At 39.1% G+C, this 21,010-nt stretch overlaps 1 protein-coding gene across 11 annotated transcripts in view; it reads left to right on the plus strand.

The window, feature by feature from the left end:
* LOC134220941 (muscleblind-like protein 1) overlaps positions 1–21,010 on the plus strand; it is a 413,633-nt gene that overhangs the window by 341,506 nt on the left and 51,117 nt on the right. For 6 of the 11 annotated variants that reach the window (XR_009982128.1, XR_009982129.1, XM_062700086.1 and 3 more), the window contains 3 exons: positions 10,488–10,703; positions 18,822–19,010; positions 20,581–20,622. Coding sequence is in view for 9 of the 11 variants with exons in the window: in XM_062700086.1 (XP_062556070.1) it covers positions 10,488–10,703; positions 18,822–19,010; positions 20,581–20,622 (447 nt within the window). In the remaining 2 variants the exon portion in view is untranslated. The remainder of the gene's footprint in view (positions 1–10,487; positions 10,704–18,821; positions 19,011–20,580; positions 20,623–21,010) is intronic. The other 5 variants (XM_062700085.1, XM_062700087.1, XM_062700088.1 and 2 more) reach the window with 5 other exon arrangements.

Below are 21,010 nucleotides of genomic sequence, written 5' to 3' on the forward strand. Positions count from 1 at the left end.
AGCGCTGAGATTCTAAATGCCAAAAAAACAATAACAAAACCCAGTATCGTGAAAAGCAATTTTACAATCGGTTTGCTTCAAACATTAGCGGAGTATTAAACAATAAGTTTGTCTCCAAACAAAAAAAAAGACAACCGAAACAAAAATCTCAGTCAAACTCAGTGTCTTGTGTAGAGCATTCGAATGATTGAATTCTTTGTGGACCGTGGAATACATGCAATATTTGAAGAAAGTTAAATCATTAAATCTCGCTTCAGCGCACGTTTGTTCTTTTCAATAATACATATTCTCACACATTTAATGCATACGTTTAATTCCAAACTTTTCTGAATGTATTTAAAAGCGCAAATAACTACTCTTTCGTTAAATTCATTTGTTTCCATTGTTCTTTCGTAAAACCCCAGCAGCGAGATTAAAATGTGTTTCAAACGAACTCAGAAAAGCGAAACCTGTTCAGTCGGTTTCCGTGTCCGTGGGCGCGCACATCACCGTTCCAATCAGCTGAACAAGCAAGATTGATAGAGTCAGGATGTTTCGCTAGTATTGAGCGCGTTAAAATAAATAACTGCGTGTTGATTCTGAATATTTATTGCAATGAAAAATATATCAATGAACTACATACCCCAGCATCGGAACACGAATTGGGCTGCTCCGAACAGGCAGGGGGATGTTTATTTATAGCACGAAATGAAAATCAAATTATGGTTCACAACAATTTTTTTTTGTTGCTCTCCACCCGTTCGTAGAACGTCCATCAGTAGTTTATATTGCGACCAATTCTTGGCCATGTGCAGTACACTGCGCACTGGCTTGGAAGTCCGAAATCACCGAACATTGTACACACATACAGACATAACCGGACAAGGCACATCACAGAAGTGAGAAGGGCAATTTGTTACCTTAATGTGACCCGCATTTTATGCCGCGCTTCCTGGCACCTCAGCGCAGTCCTGACAAACGGTTTCAGCATAGGCGGTTTCAGAAACAAAGGCAAATTGCAACAGTTTTATGCGATTTACATAACTACTTCAATGAACACTTCACAAAGAAAATCGATGCAATCATTTTCTGGTATTACCACAATATAAAAAGGAAATTATCACCAAACTTGGTGCTGGACAAAACCTTAACGCCCGGGTGCGGCTTCTGCTTCTGGAGCCTGTTACTCTCCTGGTCTGGTCTGAGGATCCTGACCTGCTGCTCTTCGGCATGGTGTGGTGTTTGGTGCATGTCGTTTATCACAATATTTCACGCCGTGTGTGCAAATTTGTCCGAATGCAGACTCGCCGTCGTTGTTGCTGCAATGATGTTGAGGATTTGACTTTTTGACGATTCTTTTTTCAACTGGCTCCTCACACCCATAGAACTGCCCGGAGTGAGTGAGTGAGCTGAAATGGAACCATTCCTCCGGTTGTCACACAGTGCACTCAGTTTCTGGTCGACAAAGCACTATTGCAGTGGGCATGGCACATCCGTTGGAGCGCGGGAAGGGCGACGACGGACCAGCTGGATCAATTTCCAAATGTAGCGGACTGGTACCTTATTTTTGCTACCGATGTCCACTGAAGTAGGACCGGAAAAATGCCACTGTCAGCGGATGAAAAATACGGCAACATGCGTTGATAAATTGATCGTTAGGTGCAATTGCACGTGAATGCATCAATTAGGGTATGTGCCAAACCGAGCGCTGACTGATCGTTTGGCGTGTTTCTTCGTGTAAATTCTGATGAACAACGGATAGTGAGGAGGAAATATTCCACCAACTTTGAAGAGTCTGTGAATAGTTTCTAAGGCCTATTGCAACGTCTGCAAACAGATTTAAAGCGCCATAATCTTAAAAGATTTCGCTTTGAAAACTCTTCATGACATTTATGTCGCTTTTGGTTGTTGGGAGCGTATTATCCTTCCCGCTCGAATCACCACCGCTGGACGGACAACTATGCCTGAACTCTTATCATTGTTGGTTACATCACAATTGGTTGGCTACTCGCAGTACGCATCATCAACAGTAAGGCCTGTGGAGAGTTAAGTTATCTAGAATCGGTCATCCAAAATGTGGGTAACAACAACTATGTATCAATAATAAATTAATAAAAAGAAATAAATACCAAAATCTATGCAACATGTTCCAAAGAATCCTAAATAATTCAAAGAAAAATCAGATAGTAAATATTGTGCTATAAATACTTTAGATGAGAGCAAAACTGGGAAAATGTAAATCGTGTAAAAAGAGAATTCTGTGTAAATCAATTTAAAATAATAAACAATATAAGAATATTTAAAATTCAATCGCAGTAGGCAAGTGAAGTGTGAGCATGCTTAGCAAAATTAATGCGAACAAATTTGAAATTCAATCGTAGTAGGTTGCGATGGGTTATCAGCATCGTATGTCACGTTCACGTAGAGCAAATATGATTCAGTGTTCGTTTCTTGAGGCACGCTTATCAATTTTTGGGATTCAATGCTAATTTCCTGTCAATTGATAGGGCCAATAAAACGAGGATTTGTATGGCTAACTACTTCGAGACTTTAATGACCGCTCGACGATAGTTTCATGAACGACGATCATACCATCATCGTACCGCAGTGATGACAGTTTGTCAATCTCTAGGTCAATCCAAAACTGTGGCAAGATTATTTTTCCTCTCAGCGGGTTGACCTGACTACCTTTTGCGCTTCCTTGAAAACTTATGTTGTTTGTCGAAGTCAGTCAATTTTAGTGTGCTTTAGGAGCTGAATCAGCCGAATGGTTTGAAGCATTTTTAAATGTGGTATATTTATTCTCGGCGTCCCTGGAAGAAATAGAGACAGCTTGAGGACAAACTTCATAACCAGCGCCTGTAATATGGAACTGAGAAGAGTTCATTGCACGGCGCATAATCTACTCCTGCGATTTCTGTTTTAAGACATTCCTAAAATGAGCAACTAGTAGTTCTTGTTTCCAGGAAATCATATTTGTTAACAACTAAATATCTGGGTGCCGCCTTTGGTGAAATGGAACACAAATCGGTCAACATGATTCAAGAGACTGCATTGTTTTTGAGCTTCACTTCGAAAACCGTCTACGGAAAATTTCATCCGAGGGTCACTAACGTTAATCCTTCTCCTTCATCTTTTCCTGATGGAGATGGCGTTTAATGTATTCGTTTGTTCCTTATTCGCAGCGAGAAAATCGCTCAAACTTTCTAGCCTTTGACAATCTTCGCAGCACTTCGTCAATTAATCGGACAGCTCTTAAATCTGCTTGAAACAGCTACTGAATCTGTCCAATGCAATAGAATGCTTGCGAAAGATGTCGTACATTTGTGTGCCATTCAGTGCTGCATGTAAAAATCACCCAACCAATATATTTGCTATGCTTGCTCTCGCGACCTCTAGGATTGACTGATAACGATTGCGTACCTTGTACGACGGCTGCTATGATCTGTCATGAAACTGGGCAAAGATGTTTGTTAGGCTTGTTTATGTTACATACTCCCCCTCTCCTTTAAAAAAAAAGGCAAAGCTACGAGCTGAAGAATAGTCACACCGTTTTGATAAAAAAAAAATAACACCATTCCCATTGCAATTACATGCGGGCGTCCCACAACGTAAAATAATGATCATTCGAATCCACTATAACACCTTTCTATTGCGGGTGTCCCACCAACGCAGAGGAAGGTACTTTTACACTCAAGTCATTTCCATAACATGCGGCAGACGGTGGGACCCGCGAATGATCATCAATCTGATCCTCATTAACACCATTCTTTTTTCGGGCGTCCCAACAACGCAGATGAAGAGACCTTTGTACTCAATCCATTGCCAAAACATGAGGGCGTCCCACCATGTAAAATTGTGACAATATTGATCCACAATAACAACATTCTTCTTACAAGCGTTCCACCAACACAAAGAAATTTTCGCACTCAAGTCATCTCGGGTGTCGAACCACGCAGAATTGTGTGATTTTGATCCACAATAACACCCTTCTTCTTGCGAGTGGGACAACGCAGAAGAAGAAACTTATGCACTCAATTCATTGCCATAACATGCGGGCGTCCCACCACGTAAAATTGTGACAATATTGATCCACAAAAACAACATTCTTGTTACAAGCGTTCCACCAACGTGAAGAAATTTTCGCATTCAAATCTCGGGTTTCAGAACACGTAGAATTGTGATCTTTTGATCCACAGAAAAACCTTCTTCTTGCGACGTCCCACTAAAGCAGAGGAAGAAATTTTTGCACTCAATTCATTGACATCACATGTCATCACATTTCGTGGAGGGACACGTAAAATTATGACAATAATGATGCACAACAACAACATTCTTCTGACAAGCGATCCACCAACGCAAATAAATTTTCACACTCAAGTCATCTCGGGTTTCAGACCACGCAGAATTGTGATCTTTTGATCCACAATAAAACCCTTCTTCTTGCGGACGTCCCACCAACGCAAAAGAAGGAACATTTGAACTCAAATAATTGAGATAGCATGCGGGCGACCCACCACGCAGAAATGTGATCATTTCGATCCACAATATCTACATTCTTCTTGTGGCCGTCCCACCAACGCAGAGAAAAAAAATCTTGCATTCTATCGATTGTGGGCGTCTTACCACGCAGAACTGACCATTTTGATCCACAATAACACTCTTCTTTTTTCGAGTGTCCACCAACGCAGAGAAAAAAAAGTCTCGCACTCAACCAATTTCTATAACATGCGGATGTCGCACCACACAAAATTGTGATCATTCTGATCCACAATAACACTCTTCCTCTTGCGAGCGTCCCACAAACGCAGGGGAAGAAATTTTTGCACTCAATTCATTGCTGTAATATACGGGCGTCCCACCACGCAGATTAGTGATTATTCTGATCCCATTCTGCTAGCGGGCGTCCCACCAACGCAAGGCTCAAATAATTCCCTGGGAGGAAGTATCAGATTCAAAAAATGTGTATATCAAGACGAGCCGAAATCTAGCTGTCAGTGTGTGCCGACAAAAAAACTGTCGGCAAGAAAATTTTCTAAGGCAACATAACAACAATAACACGCAAAACAAAATTTGGCGCCTACGTTGATTGTGTTTCCTTATAGAAAATTTACTTTTTGCATGACGCCTGTATGTATGTAATTTGATGTGTAGTATCGAGAGCTCCATCCCAGATCATTCCTATAGCTTATGGGCATCCCATGCAGAATTAGGATCATTCTGATCCACAATAACACCTTACTATTGCGGGCGTTCCATTAACGCAGAGGAAAAATCGTTTGCACTCAGTATATTGCCATAACATACGGGCGTCCCACCAAGCAGATTGGTGATGCAATTCTACATAAACAAGTTGGGTGATTTCACAAGAAATGTTTGGATTCATTTTCCTGGCAGATTTGCCAAACGAGCTATGCAGTGTTGCATGTGGAAATCACCCAAATGGGAATGGTCCATTAGGTTCTGCAGCGACTGAACGTAAACTTCGTCTGGTGACAGATTGGAAGTCCTACTTCATGGACTCCGGGGCCATCAAGCAACTACACACTCGAGCCATGTCCGAGTTGGTGAACAGGACTTGTCTGAACTGTCGAAAAAATCATTCAACGAGGACCGTATTTACTCGTGGCATCATGCTAAAGTATCTAAAATCTTGCACTCGCTAACGTCCTTTAGAATTTACTGATTGCGGTTGAGTGCCTTGTACGATAGCTGCTATGATCTGTCATAAGACTGAGCAGCAGACACATGTTAGGCTTGTTCATGCCACTCAAATTGGTCTTTTGAACCACCTCAACTGGGCATCGGGCTTTCACCTGGACCCCATCACCCAGCGCCTTCTCTGCCAATTTTGTATACAGAGAACTTCTCCGCACAGCATCATCTAACCCTTGCGCATTCTACGGACTAGAGAGCTTTTCCTTGATTTTCATGGCCTACAGAGCATCGGCGTAGCTCTTACCGTCTGTCTTGACGATAATTGCCTTGCCTCTGTTCCTTCGAACGCGAAAGGTGCATCCTTTACTCTGCGGGTGTTCCCCTTCTTAGCTGCAGCCTCTTACACTCCCTCGGCCGCACTTCTTGCTGTTTTTTCTCCAATCTTTTTTGTCTTTTGGAATACACGACCAGGGATTCTACCCAGGGAAGGAGGCCTTACTCCCGACGAAGACTAATTTCCGCCGTTCTTTGGGGTCGGCAACCTGATCGACTTTTTCCCGGCATATTTCAGTAGCCTTCCTTTTCGGAGGTACTGGTTTGGCATTAGCTCTATTCGGGTCGGCCACCTGCAAAATCGTACTAAACTTAGGTGTTGCTTCGGTTACAGCCCTGCATTTACGTGGTGTGTCGTGGTTTGATGACGACTAACAAGTCGTTTCGGTTTTTTTTAGTTTTGAAGGGCTCAACATACTAACAAACAAACAATCTGGTTACTTCTCTTGTAGAAAAGAAAAGGGAAGTGACTTAGGATAAATTGCGTCCGCTCTTATAGGACTAATACGAGCGCTTAATAGACTACGAATGTTTTCGAGCAGCCTTACTGTACTCAAATTTATACCGCGTTCGCCCCCATGGGACAAAGGCGAGTGCTTTTGTGCTCACTTTTTTGTCAGTCTTTCTGTGTGGCGTTGGACAGTCCTATAAACATGAACAAGTCTAATATACTGTTCCTCAGTCACATGACAGATCGTAGTAGCCGTACCATGCAAGATACACATTCGCAGTGAGTCAATTCCTCCTTCACCATGAGGTGAGTCGCGAGTGCAAGCAATGTAAACATGATGGGTGATTCATATGTGCGATGTTGAATTGCACACTTTCGAAATTATCGAAGGAGATGATGCGCGCAATTTTTTTATTTATGTTATCAATCTACTATGTGCTGTAATTAAATATAGATGGGAATAAAAAAAAATTGAATAAAAACTTCAAATAATAAATATATTGTAAACAAAATCTGTACAACTAACGCTCCAAAAAACTCATTTCTATTCGATTTATCCGAAGAATGCGTTTTTTGTCAAATATAAATTCCCAAATTAAAATCACGGCCAAACGAACACCATGCTGCCTAAGTTGTTTATCAAACTTGTTCAGTTTAACAGAAATTCGATTTTTTTCAGAACATTTTGCAGCATTTATCAAAAACTCTCTGATTAAAAGCTTCCTTCACTGTTGAGCAAGCTTTAGCCAATTCAGCGCGATGCTATGGCTACGTTTAGAAACGATTTGTAACACTTATTGAAAGTATGAAACAGAAATATTTGCTTTTTGAAACACATTTTAATCTCGAGAAACACCACACGAATTATTTCTATAAATATATTCATATGTTCTTTTCGAAATTGCAGCATTATTAGCATTTCAGTCAGTAAGAAATTATATAATACTAAAAATGAATTACGACCATAAGCCTTTGAGTAATGGTGAGTTTAATTTCTGTGAGATTTCACAAATTTTTAAACAGCAGAACCGGTCGATAATTGATTTGCAGATTTCGACATTAAATTTTTTTAAAAAAATCGCAAAAAACGATTATGAAGCAGTTACGCTGTTGAGAATTTGATGAAATTTCTCAAAAATCTGCAAAGTCTCTATTCTGGCCAAGAAGTAAACAATGTTGCAATTTCGAGCTCTTTTATCCATTTCGAATCTTTGTCATCATTCTTCAACACGAATATTGGTGTCCTGCTAGTTTAAAGCTACTTTTAATTAATTTAGGTTAAAAATTGGGCGGAAAATTCGAAACTCCATTATGGATACTGATGGAAAAGTGACACTTTTTTAAACGTTAATTATTTCGAATTTTCCGCACCTGAAATGCTTCTTACGTTTACTAAAAGGAAATAAAACTTAAGGATAGCGAAGACACCAAACCTGAAAATATATCATTATGAGATAGCTAATCAAATTGTTTCGCTAATTCAATTTAATCAACCAATTTATGTTACTACGGAACAAAAAAAAACTTTTTCGTGACAGCTTAGAGTTTGTAAACTAGTCTGTATAACAAATTTAAAAGAAAAAAAAACATTAGTGCAACCAACTCAGTGATAGATGACCAGCTATATAGTCAGATTGTTCAGATCCTTTCCTAGAATAGTTTTAGCACGGAATAGCTTTAGATTAGCTTCTTTATTCGCCCATCTAGATTAGGCTTCCGGAATCGATACCAACTTCTTCCATAGGATACAGAACTATCCACACCCCTTCAGATTTCTCGCCTTGTCTCTATGTGTGTCGGTCCGAGGCCTGGGGCCCCTAACCGTAATGCACTCCAGCCAAACCACATATGTACGTTCTGTCACGTCCAACTTCGCCACACTCTTACTACACACCTACAACACTCTATATGAAGTACTTTAGTTATTGTCACCCCCCACCTACGCCTTTCAAATCGACCACCCTCTATCTGTTTTCATTTCTTTATTTCCCCGATCTAGTACTACTTTCTACCCCTATTCAAAACTTCATCAGATTAACGTTCCGCACGACTGTCTCGCGAGGAATACGACCCCAACAAAACCAAGCCATGAATGCTTCCGTTACAGAAGAAAAAAAACATTACCTTCACGATCCGTCAATCTGCTGCAGTGAACTAACGTCTCTCTGTTTTCCGAATCAGATTCTAAATGAGCGACAACTTCCTTAGAACGGTTACCACTGTGTCTCGCGAAAAAATAAAAACTGCGAAGCGGGTTCAAGCAAAAACGTATCTACTCCGAGCATTTTTAGGTCTTCAAGCAACATGCAAACTACACCAAAAAAAAAAGAAACACAAGACTGCATATCAAGAGGGCTGGGCTGCTCTGGCAAACCTTTTTTTACGACACTTGTTTGAATATTTCAAATTCTTGCATCAGATGGTATCACGTCTTGAAGTTGACAACAACTACACCCAACCAGCGACAGTTAGATTTTCTAACAATTTTGTATAATAACCTACCAAAACCTGTAAAAGAACTGGGCATATGCGAAATTGTTAGATTCTTGTACAAAAAATGTAGGCTCATAAACAAATAATGTAAGAGAAGCTTGCAAAATTGTAAGGTATCTTACAATATTTGCAAACGAATCTAGCATTTTCACATATGCCCAGTTCTTATACAGGTTTTGATAGGTTCCTATACAGAATTGTTAAAACATCTAACAATCATCGGTTGGATGTACATAATAAATATAATTGTTCATTAAATGCGTTACTCTGTTTTCATTTGTATAAATCAGAATTTAAGTACGGTTTAATTCACGAATCTAAAAAAAAGTTGGTAATGAAAAACTCCTATCGAAAAAATGATGAATGATCTAATAGCATGCTAAATATTATGCTTCACACTTCTTTGTTCATATAGCTGTAAAGGCTACATAGGTATTTAACCCTTTTTGCAGATTTCTTTGAATCATATCCAAATATCAGCAGTAGAACTCTTAGGTTATAGAATTACGGATTTTCTGTGGTTTTTATTGTCGATCAATTGTCAACAGATCTGTGAAATTCTAAAGAAATCTGCGAGGGGGTTGTTTGAACTAGAGGCAATTTCAAATCGTGCCTAACACATAAGAGTTACGCCTAATATAAAATAATCAAACATATTTTTTTTTTCAAAACAAGTGTTGTCAAAAAAGATTGAAAGTGTACGAAATTACATACTTTTACTAGAATGAAAATTAGAAATCTATTTTTAAGCACACCCATTGTAGATTTAAAAAGCTTCCGATGACTCAAGTACCGCTTCGTACCATAGATTTAAGCAGCCATGCCGGCCCTCTCGATATTTTGTCCTCACTCTAAATACAACAAATTTTCGTCAAAATTCAAAGCACCGCTGCAAACATTTTTGCGTGCGCTTCAGAATTATCTTATTCGTTAGTACTGTTTTTTGCATCTCTTTGCTGACGACTGTTTTTTTTCTCTCTAATTCAATTTATGATTTTTTTTTATTGTACGTAATGTTTCCAAGCAAATTCGCTCTACCCCATTTGGTTCCTGTTTACTAGAACAAGTAAACTGGCAGTCCGTTTGTTTTTTTCTCTGCATATAAATAACTTTGCTCACAAGTTTTCGTTTGTACCGCCTAATTATCTGCAAACCTGTTTTCTGTTTTTTCTTTCGACTTTCTTATAACACGTTTTTTATTAATCAAATTTGCCGCTTCCGAGACAGTTTTCGTTTGTTGCCAATTTTGTACCGATTCACTGCAACCGTGATCGATGTGTTTATTTATTGCTGATATTTTTATACTAAAAAAACTCGAACGCATTTTTACCTTTTTGCATAATTGTTTGTTTCATTCTTTGGCAAGCAACTAAAACTTTTATTTAGCAAACTTTTTCGCAAATACAAACAATATCGCTACTAAAAATGCATTTGAAGCCAAACTACCATTATTTTTGTTTATTTAAACAAAGCTACTTAGAGTAAATGAAAACTTTTAACCTAAACATAAAACTATGAAAACCCCCCCCCCCTTAAGAAAAGACAAACATCAATTAGCAGATAATGTCTTTAGGTATGTCGCGAATTCATGCGCGGTGCCTGCAAGCGAGCGGAGTCCGAGTGCCGTTTTGCACATCCGCAGGACAGCGTTACAACACACGAAGACGGTTCTGTCACGGTGTGCATGGATGCCGTGAAGGGTAGATGCGCTCGTGAACCTTGTCGCTACTTCCATCCTCCTTTGCACCTGCAGGCTCAAATAAAAGCAGCGCAGTCACGCGCAACCGCGGTATGGCTACCTTTAATACAAATCCAAAAAAAAAAGAAAACATATTTCTTGTACCGTTTTTCTGTTTTCTTTATCTCTGTTCTTTTTTCTCTCATTCTTTCAGTTTCCCGTCTAATCACTAACAATATCTTTCCACCTACTTATATCTTCCATCTGATTTTGTTTTCCATTCTTTTTTACACCATTTGGTTTGCCATTTTATGTGAATTCACACAAGTTTCGTTTATGGTTTGAATGATTTACCTCTGTTGTTGATCGTTGATAAAATAAAAACTACATTCTTCCGAGATTGATGGTTTGAATTTTTTCGTTTTACTAACACAAATACACGTGCACACCAATGTTACCTCCCTGATTGCAATTTCAGTTTGTGTCCTCCGGCACAGAGCACAATTGTTGTGTAGCTGATCCTACCACCATCAATACCACTACTAGTCCATCCTCTTGTTCCAACACTTTATCGAACTAAGCAAAAAAAAAAGTTAGAAAAAGAACCACAGTAGATTCCGTCCGATTTTTTAGTAGAAACGAGAAACCATAGAACGCATAGTGTAACAAATGAACAATGAGAAAGAAAGCAAGAGTTCTGCAATTTTTAGAATCAGAGACATCTACTCATCAGCATCCTACGTATGTCCATGAGAAAAAAATATGAATCGCTCGCTCTTACAGCTTTGACGCACAGATGTCGCTATATTACAACCTCTTATTTTGCTCTTTCAAAGTAAAGCGCTGAACCTTTTATAGCAAAACGATTTACTCACTCAAGACCAGAAGTACGGTTTATGAAACTCATTTAAACAAACATCTTGCCGTTTTTGCTCGCCTTCTACAAGCAAAAAAAAATGCAACGCTGTTGTGCCATTCCCCTTGAACTGCCTACTCTGCTGTCTCTTTCTTTCTTTCTCGTTACTGTGTTAGAGTTAAATATCCTTTCTATCAAACCGTTTCCTTCTCCTCGCTTGCCTTCTTTATCCATCGATAGTGTTCGACAGGACCACGACACGTTGCTGATGACGATAAGCAATAACTCGAAAGTGCATGCCCGTTCTGTGTTCCACCTTCATTCACATTTAACAACTCGTCAGAAGTGCATTTCGTTCATAGGTTCCATCATCTCCATCGAAAGTATATTCCCAATGTTTTGACATCACTATCCCAGAATCGTTCAAATTGGGGAGAAGTGATTACCAGTTGATTTCCCAGTTCAACCCATCATGTTACACATTAGATTAGTATTGATGCGAGTGCATCCGGTAGATTAGCGAATATCAACACCGTTAAGAACTGTAGAGTAGCTCCCGTAGGGAAGTCCTAGTTTACCGTTGATCATACCATAAAGCTGTTATACATACAATGACACCCACAGTAAATTGGAAGGCGTTAACAAATAGGAAACGATTGTAACGGATTTCGTCAGCAAAATAGGAATTACCACCCCGGTTCCGCAAATTCTTCCGCGAGAGTTTTTCCAATAGTACCGATATCCACCGCCATTTGATCACTCGAATTTGTTAAATGAAATGAAATGAAAATGATCTCACACCAAATGTTATACAATCACGGCAAAAAAAATCGGCTTCGTCAACCCTTGCAGTGTAATAATAAACTAATTTCGAAAAATTGGAACACCTCATGCAAACGGAAAGCCATTTAGACAAATGCCACTTGGCTGAATAACACGTTAGCCGACTTCCGTTTGGCCAAACTGATCGTTTGACCGCAAATGTCATTTGGACGAAAGTGATATAAGGCCGAAAATGTCATTTGGCTGATCAAGTCATTTGGGCGAAAAACTCGATTGGCCGAAAAGTACATGTGGCCGAAATGGTCATTTATCAGAAAGGGATAGTTAGTCGAAATGTTATTTGGCGGAAAAAGTTGTTTAGCCGAAAATGTTCGTTTGGCAGAAAAATCGATTTGGCTGGCAACGGATTATCATTCAGCAAATTAAGACAACAATATCATTTAGCCAAACGAGTCATACGACCACAAATGTCATTTGCCGAACGGGTCATATGACCGAAAAATGTCGTCTTGATGAACAATTATGAATGTGAAAGAATGCACTGAGCAATGATAATTTAGAAGGAAAAAAATTAGAAGTGAGAAACGAGCAGTGTCAAATTAGAATAAAAAGTGAGATGTAGATCGTCTCATTTCTCACTTCTGATGTGAAGCAGAAGTAGTGAAACGTCACCCTTCTCACTTCTCATTGTGGAAAGTGAGAAGTAAAAAGTGAAAAATTAGAAGTGGAAAATGACGATTGAGAAGTGGGGCATCTCACTTCTCACTTCCTACATCGTACATCTCATTTCATGTTTCTCAGATTGATAAGTGTGATTGCGGAGTTAAAAGTGTAAAGTGTAAAGACATGGGAAATAAGATTTGAGAAGTGAAAAGTGGGACATGTCAAATCTTACTTCGTATGAGAAGTGAGAATAAGAGACGTCTCACTTCTCCTTTCTAATGAGAAGTGAGAATCTAGAAATGAGTAGTGAGAAATTAAAAGTAAGACATCTCACTTCTCATTTCTCACTTTGAACTTCTCACTTTTCACAGTGAGAAGTGAGACATATACACTTTAAATTCTTACGATTGCCGAAAATCCAACAGTCGAGATCTCGGCAATGATGTATCGGTAAACTTTTCCGAGTCATCGGCAGGGTTTCAAATTTTCGTTTCAATGAGACCAAAGCGAGCGTTTTCAGGGCAAGAATATTTTTTCTTTGTCATTCTCCTTATGTTGAGGATCATCTTTCACCCATGAATCTTTTCTTTAAAATTAGCCTTGGAAGATAAACAAAAATTTTACCTATTAGATGAAAATCCTTTCTTGTTTCATCACTTTTACCCAATCACTCACTTTTTGCAAGAATTATCGTAGAACAATTACAAATTGTAAGGCCGGCGCGGCGGTATTCGAACTCAGAATAGTAACAATAATAGCCGTAGGAATGCGCTTACTTGAATATGAAAGAAAAAAAGCAAATCAACGTTTGGCGAAGTGAGCGTAAAAGCGATTTCTCCCCGAAAATCTTCGTGAGGGAGCATCCTGTGCTTCTGAGATTGAGTGAGCATTACGAATCGTGGTCATCGGCAATCATTATCAATTTTGCCCAATTTCTTTAAAATATTGACGAAATTTCAACAAAAAAATTACCGAATTTCAGTAAAAAATATTAGATCTCGGCGAAAGTTTTGCTAAGGTCGGCAGAATATTTTAAGTGTTCATTACTTCATACGTCTTACACTCGCATTTCACTATGCGAAACGAAAAGTGAGGATTGAGAAATTGAAAGTGAGAAGTGAGACCTCACACTTCATATTGCTTCCTTCTCATTTCTCAATTACTAATAAAGCAAAAGGGCCCATCAAAGCTTTGCGCTGTTCAGAACTTTTTTTGTGAAACAATCGAATCGTGTTCCAATAAGTCGATGATATTAAATGAACCAATAGAACACTCCAGTGGGTGTTTCGGAGATATCTCATTATTTAAAACAAATATTCTACGCATTTTTGGTTGACTACAAAGTGTGTGGGATTTCAAATTGGACAAATTGAAGTCATTCTCCTTCAGATCTCATCACATTACCACTTGAGATGCAGTTTTATCGATTTATTCCAGTTCTAGTTGATTGGGTACGTTCCATGCACTGAATTCATGATCAGCTTCACACTCAGCGCGATAGATTTCGTGGCGATTCTGGCTCTCCACGAAGTATTTTCGCAGCTTATGGATCTGGCCACATAATTTGAAAGTAAGAAATAAGAAATGAGGAATGAGAAGTGGTAACGACAAGTGAGATGTGGCGCGTCTGACTTCTCGCTTCTCACTTCTGGTATGAAGGGAGAAATGAGGGATAAGAAGTAAGTAGTGAGACATCTCACTTCTCAATTCTCATTCCTCATGTCTGGCATCTCACTTTTCACTGTGCAAAATGAGAAGTGTGAAGTGAAAATTGAGAAATAAGTCCCGGTCATCGTATATCTCACTTCGTACTTCTCACATCTCTGAGCAAGAAGTGGGAAATTAGATGTAGATAGTTAAAAGTGAGAAATTTCGCGCCAACTCGACCAGCGGTTGGCAGCACCATCTCAGAATCGAATGAAACGTGGTGGACATAAAAACATGGCATTTTTAAACCACTCTGCATACTTAGTTTTTCAAAAATTGCCAAGAGTAACATTTGATGAGGGCCTATTTTTATCACTGGTTTATTTAAAATCGATGCAACTCTAAAATGACAAGACTTACAAAAAAGTGTTGTATGGCGGGCTGTCGTGAAATTCCCAGAAGTTTTTGAAAAAAAATCCAAAAAATAAAAAACCGATTTCCACACTGAAAAAAATAGTTTTAAAAATTAAAATCGATATTACCAAAAAAAAAACTCGTATCAGAAATCAATGATTTTTTTCACACTTAAAATAAATCGCAGATTTCTGTGAAATTTCACCGAAATCTCAACAGCAGAACTGTTCGGTGAAAATTTTACAGATTTTTTGGTGGTTTTGACAGTTGAACAAAGGAAAATACCGCAGAAAATCGGTGAAATAATTACCGAACAAATCTGCTGTTGAGATTTCGGTGAAATGAAGCAAAATTCACCGAAATCTGTGAAATGATTTAAGTGTGTTCATTTTAGAGTTACATAGATTTTTTTAAAAAATAAGGAAAAAAAATTAGGCCCCCGTCAATTGTTACTCTTGACAATTTTTGAAAAACTAAATATGCAGAGTGGCTTAGAAATACCATATGATGGTGCTGTCAGCCCCATAGAAGGGTTGGCGCGAAATTCGTCCATGTGAGAAACAAAAAATATGAAATGAGAAGTGAGAAATCACAAGCAACCCTCCTTGGAAAAGCGTTTAATATTTGTCAAAATGTTAGGCACAACATCAAAAGAGCCCTACAAACTTTGCACTGTTCAGTACCATGGTCGCGAAATAATCGTTTCGTGTTCCTATGAGTCGATGATATTGACTGAATAAATAGAACCCTCTCGTTCAACATCGATATCAAACTGAAGAAGTCGAGCCCTTACTTGATTTGTGTGCGATATCTCTTTTCTAAAAAGAATACTCTCGCGCTTTTTGTTGAATACAAAGTGCTTTAGATTTCGAATCGAGCAAATTGGAACCATTTTTCTTTGGAGCTTAACCAGGGTTGTAAATATTCGACAGCATTTAAGTTTTTTCTTCGTCCCGCTTGAGTGAAAATAACTTAAACTTGAATTGATGAAACTTAGTGATGGTTTAAAATTTAACTCGATAGTGAAGGCGAAATCCTTTTTTGCATTATGCTTACTTGCTGTCTTGTTCTTCGTCGCAATTACCCGAATCGAACGGCCACCATAAATTCCTCTGTTTCTGAGAAGAGTTCACTCTCTGGTCACCAACTCTTTCTGCTTCCACGGTGCGATCATCTCGTCAACAGTTCTGATGTCGCAATTCAGCTGATAGCCTTTCTGCGCCAGATGCAGGGCACTGAATCCGTGGTCAGCTTCACACACACAACGCAATAGATTTCTGGCTCTTCACGAAATATCTTCGCAACTGCTAAGAAACTGAGAATCTTAGAAACACATAGTGCTTGCATATCGCTAACGAACGAAGCAGGGTGATCCTCTCAATGGACAATTTTGGATTGCGCATGCGATACTTGGTGAACGCCACTCGTACTGCGCGTTCTTACGCTTCCAAGTCAGTCTAATCCAGTTCATCGCCTAAGGTTATTGCCTGCCGATAAAAAGCTCTTCAAAATACCGTTCATACGATGCAAGAAGTTTTTCTGCAATTCTTTATTGACCAACGTGTGACAAGTTCCCTTCAGTTACAGGAAACCTAAGAACTTGTACGTTCCGCCTTCAACCATATTTCGAATCTCCTCCTGTTCGTGTACACGGAAACTCCATCCGAACCTTTTTCTTCTTCAAACGATCCCAAACTTCATCAGGATGTCAATTGCTGAATACCATTACAAGCTGCAGATACTGGTACAGTTTCTCAACAGATTCCACTAACAGCTTCAAATCGTCCAGAAATAAGGTCAAATGATAGCCATAGTTATTAGAAAACTGAAGTCAAGGAATATGCCCCTCCTGATGCTGAGTCCTGGACCATAACACTTTCATTCCATTGATAATGTGTAGGGATGTGCTCTCTCTCTTGGGGCCCTCCTTAGCCGTGCGGTAAGACGCGCGGCTACAAAGCAATACCATGCTGAGGGTGGCTGGGTTCGATTCCCGGTGCCGGTCTAGGCAATTTTCGGATTGGAAATTGTCTCGACTCCCCTGGGCATAAAAGTATCATCGTGCTAGCCTCATGATATATGAATGCAAAAATGGTAACATCGCAGTTAATAACTGTAGAAGTGCTTAATGAACACTAAGCTGCGAGGCGGCTCTGTCCCAGTGTGGGGATGTAATGCCAATAAGAAGAAGAAGAAGGATGTGCTCTCTGTATGATATGTAGCATACCGTGAGAGACTTTTTTCGCAAGCTGTCATGATAAAGAACTAATTTGGGAGACTATACCTCATGACAAATTTCTTTTGAAAAGCTCCAAACGCGAGAGCACTGATTCTCATAATTCTGATGATTTCAACTTGTTCTACACAGTTGTGCAATCCCCAACACAAAATGAGCGAGAACAAAGCGAGAATCATCACTTCTCTGTGGGGACTGCCTATTCGATTCTGTTTTTTTCGCACTTGTATACAAGTTTGATAAACTTGTTTTCATGGCTTGTTATGATTCGGAACAGTTTTTGCCTTCCTTTTATCGTTGTTCGTTATCTATTGAGAGAAATTTCTGCAAACCCTGGACACGGCCCAATAACCGTACCCGTGAACCGTTGTGAGTTTTTTATGCCAGAAATTATGCACAAAATCAGTTCCAGTTGCAGCTCGATTTCTGTACTACGGGGTGGCCTAACGTATGTCTTGGTCACGTTGATTGCGGTCATGTCTCCAATTCTACCACAATATACCTCTTCTTCTGCCATCCACATCCCATCGCCGTTGTATACGACGGGATTCTCTCACATATTGGACCAGAACTGCGTGACATTTACAATCTCCGGAAGGCTTTGTCGTTGCTGATGTAGATGTAGATCTACCTTTTGTTGATGTTTAACATTCGGTTCTGCTCCTTCTAATTCGAATTCCCCATTACGTCGCAATCGTTTGACAAAAGCATTCAGAAAAAAACCTCTTCGATAATTGAAAATGCTTATGGTATTCGGTAACTTTTGGAAACACATCTAATCACAAAGGCAATATTCACAATAATCGTTACTAATAGGATATCGTCCCACAATCACACATACATTTTCATGTCTGAGTCATGCACATCTATCCTTCTTCGAAAAAATATTGCAAAAAAAACTAGATTTAGTCACTAGAAGTAAGTTTACGTATTATGTAAGACTAGTATGTAAGTCTAGCCAAATGAACAAGTCAACAAAACACCGTGGAATCGATAGCGATAACCAAACCGTCCACAGAAAGTTCAACGCCTAGTAAATCTTCGATTCGTATTTGACTTTAAATTTAAAAAAAAATACACCTCCTCTCGTATTATGATGAAAACAAAAACCGTACTCATTACATCAAAGCAAAGCGTATCATTCTAAGATGTATATATTGTGCGCTTCATGGAAGCTTTTTATTAAACTATTACTTGCAATCCACGCTTTCTTAATCAGTACTATCCACTTACAACAGTTTCATTTTACTTATACGATCCCACTTCACACGTTCACCTGTATCCCCGAACGGGGTTACCAAATTTGTATTTATTCAAAATTGATTTACCTCTTTTTTCTGTTTTATATTTCTTTCTTTTCCTTTTCATCATCAAAATACTTTATTAAATTAAATGCTTGTTATGCTTCTTTTTCTTATTCTCGAACCATCACCACAAACCACACAAATCCCCCTTCATTTGCCCTCCCTAACTTCACCGAACCGAACTCTTAACTGCGAACAAACTACCAAACTGTACCTACCCCTCGTCACGCAATCCGCCAAACCTTCCACTTCCCTCTCGATGAAAAAAAAAACAACTTTCAAACCACCACATCGCTCCACCAAATAAACCAAAAAAAAACCTCTAGACTGCACCTGTATCCGCTGCGGCTGCTGTTGCCGCTGCTGCTGCCGCCGCCGCTGCTACCATGGGCACCCTGCCGCCGCCACCGCCGCCATCTGCCGGGGCTGTTGTCAATTCGACGCCAATGCCACTTAGCCAATCTCCCCTGGAGGCCGGCAAAAAGCGTGCAGCCGAAAGTGACATGATACAAATGGTACTAGCGTTAGTTTATACTTTTTCCGTTTTCTTTTTCGTTTTGTTTGTTTTCGTCAATCTCTTTCAACTCAAATTAAAAACAAAAAAAAAAGCCAACCCGAAATTTTGATCTTCCCGAAACCCGTTATCGTGTTACTTAAAACGTCCAATCTATTGTTTAACTTCCCGAAACCTTTTTGACCATGTTTGTTGTAACATTATTTTTTGATAAACACCCAAGTTTGAATTCTGTCCAAATTATGTCCCTTAAAACCGATTTGAGCATAACTTCGCCGTAGCTTCGCATGCTTTGTTTAAGTTTGCTTTTTTGATCCAAAGACAACAAAGAATGAGCGTCCTGGGATTGCTCCACGAAAGCCTAAGCCGGAAAATGTCAAAGTTGCTAGCATGTATGCTCGTGGGCATACGCAAATCGCGAACGCGCTCGTTTGTACCATGTTTGCGTCCGAAATCAAACACGATTGAAGTCATTTTTAGTTGCCGCTATCTATTGTTTTGTACATTGTTTTTGGTTATTATCACGTGCTACTCTACTTACCATCGAACACAAACAGGCATAATAATTGGAATGCTTTGGATTCTAAAATGATGATTACCACATAACATAGTTATGCCTGTTTATCTAAACTATCAAAGCGGACGCTTAGCTCATCCGTGCTAAATACGCTTCAAAAGCTCATGAGCTTTGACAATGGTGTGTGTTTGTATGTGTGCGAACGAATGTAACTGCGTATCTGTTTGACTGCGGCTATCGTGCGCTTCGTCATTTTTCAATATAAAATAAACGGTTTAGTATCTTGTACAAACATCTACAAATCAAAATGTTTTCATCATAATTTTCGCGTATAATCACAATTTATGACGTTGAAAACGAAGATGACTTACCAGGGACGCTGAACATCGCTGGAGCAAACATCCTCGCAACTTTAAACCTGATCGATCAGAAAGCAAACCGAAAACATTATAAATTTATTGTATCACACTAAGAATGATTCTCTGATCAAGATGTTCAAGAATTCAGAATTCTTGATATTAGGATATATCATTTGTTCAGTCCTTTATTTCTTATGGTTTTGTTACAACTTTTTTTCCTTTGTATAAATACTCTGAACATTTATCGTTTAGCGCCGCTGTCTGTACATCTAACTAATGAGTGTTTTATTTTCTCGCTTTTTCTCTCTCTTCTCTCTTATCGCAACATAAACACACCCTCAAACAACGAAAAAAAAACTCCCAACACAAACATTCCAACCTCCTACCACTTATTCGTTCCCCCTGACACCCATCCTTGTTTGTGTCTATGTTGCGCTCTTACAATGTCGCTGTGTGTGTGCATTAATGCGTGCTGCAAAATGTCGCTCCCTCGAATCATCATGGGAAATCAAATAAACACACACAATCAAAACAAAAATAAACCACACGTAAACGTTTACATCGACCAACACATCGCACATGTCTGTGCCGCTTATCTCCTGCTCCCCTCACTACTACCACTACTACTGAACTCGCAAAACCAACAACAACAATATCTACTCCTACTACCACTACTGCACATTCGCACCCACCAGATGGACATGAAAACGATGGGATCTTTTTACTATGAAAACTTTGTAAGTAACCATGCATATTTCCTTATTTTGTTCCTTTTTTGTCTCCCCCTGTCGGCACTTTGGTTCATTCAGTACATTGTTCATTTTATATTTTGCAAACTGTGATAGTAACCGTACCTTGCTCATTAACTCATTCTAATGACTCTAGTTAGGTTGATTTAGTAGTAGCAAACAGTGATTTCCGAAAGTATGGAGAATTGGTGTCTTGGCTAAAGGCTTGAAATTTTGTGAATAACTAATTATGGGAAACCGAAACACATCAACGAAAGCTCAACCTCTTTATGCAAGACGCTGTAGTTTGAATAGCTACCGTAACTTTCTCTTTATCTATCTATCTTTCTATTTCTCTGAATCACTCAAGTATATCTAGAACAATTCACTGTATGAC

The sequence above is a fragment of the Armigeres subalbatus genome, chromosome 3 (genome assembly GCF_024139115.2).
Source record: "Armigeres subalbatus isolate Guangzhou_Male chromosome 3, GZ_Asu_2, whole genome shotgun sequence".
In the NCBI taxonomy this organism is placed as follows: domain Eukaryota; kingdom Metazoa; phylum Arthropoda; class Insecta; order Diptera; family Culicidae; genus Armigeres; species Armigeres subalbatus.